At 58.8% G+C, this 6,000-nt stretch overlaps 1 protein-coding gene across 4 annotated transcripts; it reads right to left on the reverse strand.

Annotated features, from left to right (window-relative positions):
* Positions 1-561: 561 nt before the first annotated feature.
* Positions 562-4,904, reverse strand: GHDC (GH3 domain containing). 4 transcript variants are annotated; one of them, XM_032321528.1, is made up of 10 exons: positions 4,780-4,904; positions 4,496-4,580; positions 4,011-4,309; positions 3,588-3,739; positions 2,954-3,458; positions 2,369-2,561; positions 2,205-2,276; positions 1,994-2,127; positions 1,571-1,656; positions 562-1,320 (listed from the first exon to the last, which is right to left on the reverse strand). In XM_032321528.1, exons 3-10 carry the CDS (start codon positions 4,294-4,296, stop codon positions 1,102-1,104), a joined length of 1,647 nt encoding a protein of 548 aa, XP_032177419.1. In that variant the 5' UTR covers positions 4,297-4,309; positions 4,496-4,580; positions 4,780-4,904; the 3' UTR covers positions 562-1,101. The 4 variants fall into 4 exon arrangements, with proteins under 4 accessions (XP_032177419.1, XP_032177417.1, XP_032177421.1 ...); XM_032321526.1 differs by having other exon boundaries at positions 4,496-4,904; XM_032321530.1 differs by having other exon boundaries at positions 3,588-3,709; positions 4,496-4,903.
* Positions 4,905-6,000: the final 1,096 nt, after the last annotated feature.

Here is a 6,000-nt window from a genome sequence, read left to right on the forward strand (position 1 = left end):
GGCTGTTTGGTCTCAGTCCAGTGGACACTAGGAAGCCATGGGAAGTTTTAGTAGGAAGGAGTCGTGGGGCCGATGGGGGTGCATGGAATCCAGAAATAATTCAGAGGCAGGGCTGAAGACTTAGCAACTGAGGCCATGTTAATTAGGAGGTGCTGCGGGCCCTTGGGCCAGCTTCACAGCCTCAGGAAGCTTCAGTTTCCCCGCAGATATGATGCACAGTTAAGCCCCATGGTCTCTGGGATGGTTTCTTGGTGGGATCCTTCATGATTTATAGTACAGCCCCCAGCCAGGGAAGTGATTTGTGGGTGTGGGGCTGGACAGGACCTGTGCTAAGTCAGGGCAAGGGAAGTTGGGGAGCAGTCCCTCCACATTTCAGAGCAATTGGAGTGGAAAGAGGTGCACACACACCGGGGCCTACCCCGGCCTGCCGTGGGGAGTGGAAGGAGAGCCCTGGTGTCCAGAGCAGAAGGCGGGCGGGGGTGTGGGGAGCCAGGCGGCCGCAGAAACAGAGCCAAGAGCCAACTCTTACAGCTTCTCCATAAGCAGACCCTGAGTCAAGAATCTGGAGTGAGCCGTTTATTTGGGAGGTGATCTTAGAAAGCAGATAAGGGAGTGGGGGATGGGAGGGATGGAAGGAAACCGGGAAGAGCTGTGTTACTGAGAGGGTTATCAGGGCGGGCAACCCGCGCAGAATACACTTCAGAACCGTCGCTCGAGGGACCATGATGCCCGGCTCTTTTCTCGCACTCCTGTTTCTTGCAGAGGGCCGCTCCCAGGGCTCTGAGCTGCCCACACTTGCAGCCTGCACGGTGCACTGGGCTGGAGACACGGGAGCGTGGCGTGTGCGGGACTTCTAGCAGCAGTGTCCTCTGGAGGGGGCCTCCAGGCTCCGGGCAGGCCCCTGCAGGCATCCGCTGACGTCAGCTGCTCAGCACAGGCTGACCAGGTCGCACATCCCTAAGGCCTGGCAGCTCTGATGAGCCACAGTCAGGTGACACAGTGTCGAAGACCCTGGCGGAGGGTTCTCATCCAGAGAGGCCGCAGAGGAAGGAGAGAGGTGGCCTATGAAGGGGGCTGGGCTGGCAGGGAGGAGGCCTCAGCTCAGGACAACACCCTCCTCTGCAGACCCTCGGCCAGATGCCTGTGCCTGAGGACCCGGGGCATCTCGGGAGGAAAGCGGGACGAGGGGCAGGCTGCAAGGGCGGCCCGGAGTTCTCTGAAGGCCCCGCGCCCCACCAAGTGAACTCTGGCAGGGCCCACGCTGCCCCGGAACCGCAGGGACTTGTAGTGGGGAGAGACTTCCTGAAGGCAGTGGTCAAGCTGGGAACAGAAGGGCCTGAGTGAGGCTGGTGCGTGGCTCTGTGGCCCGTGGCTGAGGGGTGCCTGATGGTGGCCGCTGCTGAGTGGCAGATGTTTCATGCATACGCATGTGTCCGAGGACTTCATCCCTCCCCTCCCTGAGCCCCCAGGGAGGTCCTCCTCGTCCCCCTCCCTGCACTGTGCCCAGGGCACCTGCGGGCATGCAGAGTGAAAGGGACACGCAGTTCCGTCCTGTCCCTGTGTCCTTTACCTTGTCTCGATTTTCCTCTGACAGATTCCTCAGCCCCCTTAGCGCCACAAACACCTCATAGTGGGGAGCAGAGCCCTGGGAAGAATCTGAGGACAAAGCCCCACGCACACACACTTTAGTGAACGGGGCAGCTTCCAACACCAATGCCTGCGCCCCCATCTGTTGTACCCCACTCTGAGGCTCATGGGAGAAAAGGACTTTCTTGGCCGAGAAGGGGGGAAATGGAGAGGAATCCCAAGCCTAATTGGAACGATGAAAGAGGTCAGGAGGAATGAGAGTCAGATATGGGGGAAGGACCTTTGTTAGGAGCAGCAAAAGAGGCTGGGTCTTACCTCTTTCCTAGAGCTCTTCCTTCAGGATGGGTATAGTATGGGGAGGGCAGCCAACTCAAGAATGGGGGGCAGGAGCTGACGAACAGCTTACCCAGAATGCTGCTCTCCACACAGCTGTGGTCTAACAGTTTAGCCCCCGGCCACTGCCCTACAGCCCGGGCCAGGGCCTCAGAGAACACGTCCTCTTGAATGTCTTCTCCTCGCACATTCAGGGCCTGGCCCAGCCTAGGGAGGTGGAAGGGGGAGGCAGAGGAGCCTAGGGCACAAGGACAGCCCCTCAGTTTCCCTGGGGAGTCACCTACCTGCGGACGAACCTGACGACCGGGCACTGATTGTAGGCCCCGACCACCTGCACCACGTCGCCCAGGCGGCACCTGACAAGGGAGCGGTGGTGGTGAGCTCATGTCCCTGGCCCTCGGTAAGGTCGCAGAGGGCCTGAGGTGACCTGGGGGAGGCAGGTGATCACCTGGCGAGGCCAGCGTGGTTGGTCAGCACCAGCTCATACTCCTCGCCCTTCTGGGCCTCGGCCAGCAGGACAGTGGAGGCTGCCTCTTCCTGGGCTCCTTCCTTGACTGGGAGCAGCTCGATGAAAGGAGCTCCAGGGGGCAGAAGGTAGCACCCATGGGCTTGCTCCGGCCACAAGTTTAGGCCCACTACCCCTGTGGGGAGCAAGCAGCCCTCTTGCTGGGGGTGCCGTGGCCGTCTGCTAGGGAATAGCCCCTCGGCCTAGACCCCAGCCCCGATTCTCTGAGCAACTGAGCCCGCTGCTGCCCTTCCACCCCTCCCGAAGGCTCAGTGCCCTGACTCTGAGGCCCTGATTTCGAAGGGGCAGTGGCTCTGGGGGCGGAGGACCCTTGGGTAAGTGCTGATGCTGGGGCCATCTGTGCAAGTCTCCTGACCTCCCCAAGCCCCGGTTTCTGCACCTGTAAAACGGAGCTCCTGGGGTTGGGGGGATTAAATGAGGTGAACCATGCAGGGCTCACTACTTGGCAGCTAGCTATGCGGTCTCTGCCCCATGCCCCGCAGCTCACTAGCCCTGACTCCTGCTGACCTCCAGAGGCGGCGTAAGCAGGCGAGAAGAAGGCTAGCCCGTGGCACCACAAGGCCTCCAGGGCAGCCACTGCCTCAGTCTGGCCTCCTGCGTCTAAAGTCACCACCACCTGTAGCTTTGGCCAGAGTCGGAGGGCCAGTCCTCGGGGCCCCAGGTCTAGGGCCTCCCGCAGCTCCGCTGCCCGGCTGGGGAGAGGAGACCCCGGGTTCCCGGCAGCCATTGCCTCAGCCAGCTCTTCACCATTGGCCTCCAGGCCAGAAAAGACATCCAGGAGTTCTGTGGCCGTCCCAGCTTCCAGTGCCCGCAGCCCCGGGGACCTCAGTGCCTCTAGCAGTAGGGCCCCAGGGTGCTTGGCCCCAGGAGTACTAACAACCTTGTCCAGGATGCGCCAAGGCCAGGGGAGGGCGCGAGGCCAGGGAGATGTAGGGGTCACACAGGCAATGCCTCCTGGAGTCAGCACTTCTGGGAAGGCCTTGCTTAGGGCTGCCAGACCCAGCAAGGTAGCCTGAGGGGGAGACAAGAGAGGGTGTTGGCCTCTGAGCCCCCAGGTTGGGGGTTCTTTGCCCACACTGATGGGAAGGTCTGGCTGCAAGGAGGGGTCTCTGGCGGAGCTAGGCTCCAGCCTTCTGTTTACCTGCAGGGATGCTTCCCCGTAGCACTGGGTTGACGTAGGGGGTAGGAGCTGCCCCCCACTTTCCTCCTCCTGGGCCTGGCTGGCCTTGATCAGAGGGAGATGGTTCCGGAAGGTGCTTGTATCTGTAGCTCCAAAGACATCATAAACTCGTCCTGAAGCCACAGTTACCCAAGAAGTTTCAGGCAAGATTGGTAAGACCCTTGAGGAAGGAACCCAGCACAGGCCTGGGGCAAGGCTACTAGGGCCCATGTTCCCAATGGAACATGCATCTCGAACGATCCTGAGCCTGGGTAGGGTCTTTGGGTTGGGCCCCTCGGTGCTGGCAGTAGAAGGAGAGAAGGGAGGTTCCCAGGTTCTGGAATCTGACTGTCCTGTGGCGTTTCTATCTGCTCGGGGCACCTCCCTAGACCCTTAGAAACACACCTGTGGTCCCCTGGAGGGGACCAAGAGGCCTTTGGGCTTCTCGCAGACACCATGTCAGGGCCTGCTGCTGGCTCTGGCCTGCGTGCAGTGTGCTCTGCTCTAGTCTCCGCTGCTGCCAGGCGGCTGCCCAGGACAGGGCCCCTCCTGCCATACAGTGCTGGAGGCCAGCAAGCCAGGACAGGCTGGCATCCTGGGGCTGCCGGAGCAGGGCCAGGGGTGGCAGCAGCAGCAGCAGCAGGAGAAGGAGGAGGAGGGGGAGGGGGAGCAGCAGCAGCAGCAGCAGCATCTCCAAGCAGCTCCTGGGAGGAGGAAGGGACCCAAGTTCTGGTACTGGGGGAGGAGAGGATAACCCATCTCTCCCCAACCCCCCAATACCACTCTACCACACAAGAAACCAAGGGGAAAGGTTAGTCTGGGAAGAAGCCAGGAGCCGTCAGCCAGGTGATGCCAAGGAGAAGACATCAAGGCTCTGAAGTCACACTGACCTGAGTTTGGACCCTGGCGCTGCTACTTGGTTAGCGGTAGAGCCCCGGGGAAGTCAGCTAGCTGCTCTGGGCTCCGTTGCCCTATCTGTAAAATGGGAACACTAATAGCTCCGCAGAAGCTACAGAAAGGGTTTGACACGGTGCCTGGCACACAGAGACTGCTGCCCCACGGAATGCCCCGTCCAGCCCACTCCCACTTCCGAGTGGCTCAGCCTCAGCCCAGGACCCTCCCTGTCCCAGCTTCAGGTCCCTCCTGAGCCCCTGGTGGTGGTTCCATGACCCACATGCACCGTCACAGCCCACTTGTGCCCACTCTCAGCACCCAGGAACCCCTGGTCCCTCCGGTTTGTGTACACAGCCAGCCAGAAAGATGGAGCTGTGGCTTTAAAGGGTGGGGCCCAGATGGGGAAATCCGGCCACAGGCCGGAGGGAGGAGCTGGAGGTGGGGGGGGCTCTTAAAGGGGCAGTTTGCCTCGGGGCCCACGTGCTGGCAGCCAGCCCAAGCTGGCAGATGGGAGGAAACTCCCCGCCAGAGAAGTGTGGCCTTCAAACTCCTGCAGGTGAAGGAATAGAAAGCTGAGTGTGGAAAAGAGTGCCACGAAGCAGCTTGTGTTGGGGGAAGGGCGCACCCCACAGAAGCAGATTCAAGCCCGAGAACTGTTTAAAAAACAAAATATTCTTCCAATCCAATCCAATCCTGGGATCTAGCCCCAGAGAGGGTAGGGGGTGTGTGCATGTGTGTGTCTTCCTGCTCAGCGGGAAGATCCCTTCCCCTGATCTCAAGCTCTCTCTCTCTCCCTCTCAAATAAATAAATAAAATCTTAAAAAAAAAATTTTTTTTTTTTTAGGCAAACGGTAACTAGTTCTCAAGGAAGGGGACTTGACAGTACCATTTGTCACCGGTAGCTCATCCCAACTTTACCTGGTAACTGGGTTTACCACTGGTGTTAGCTAATGGGGTTTATGCCAAGGAAAAACAAACTTCTCCCATCTTTATGACACGACGACTTTTTGCAACTTGGAACGAGGGCCCCCCCTCGGTTAGGCTCCTACCCTCCCACTGTGAAGTTTGAGAACTTCTGTTCTAGAATGAGGTTCTTCTGCAGCCTGTGGTTAATTAAGCCTTCCCTGCTCCTTTGCTCTGGACCCAGGCTCTTGAACACTAAAACCCCTCCCATCAACCCCTCATCGTCTCCCAGGGACTCTCTCTCCCTTCCACAGTGGAGCGCCTTCGCACAGTGCACCTCTCGTTGTCAGGATGCCCCACCTTGATCTCACCCCTTTTGATTCCTTGTTTAGGTCTTTTACTTGATTTTTTTTTTTTAAAAGAACAGCTTTATTAGGTATAATTCACACACCATACAAGTCACCCATTTAATGCAGACAGTTCTATGGTTTCTACTGTATTCACAGATCTGTGGAACACCAACAGTCAATTTCATAGTATTTTCATCACCTTGAAAGAAACCCCCTACCCTTTAGCTATCACTTCCAGTCCCTTCCCC

This window comes from Mustela erminea, chromosome 18, assembly GCF_009829155.1.
Source record: "Mustela erminea isolate mMusErm1 chromosome 18, mMusErm1.Pri, whole genome shotgun sequence".
Taxonomy (NCBI): domain Eukaryota; kingdom Metazoa; phylum Chordata; class Mammalia; order Carnivora; family Mustelidae; genus Mustela; species Mustela erminea.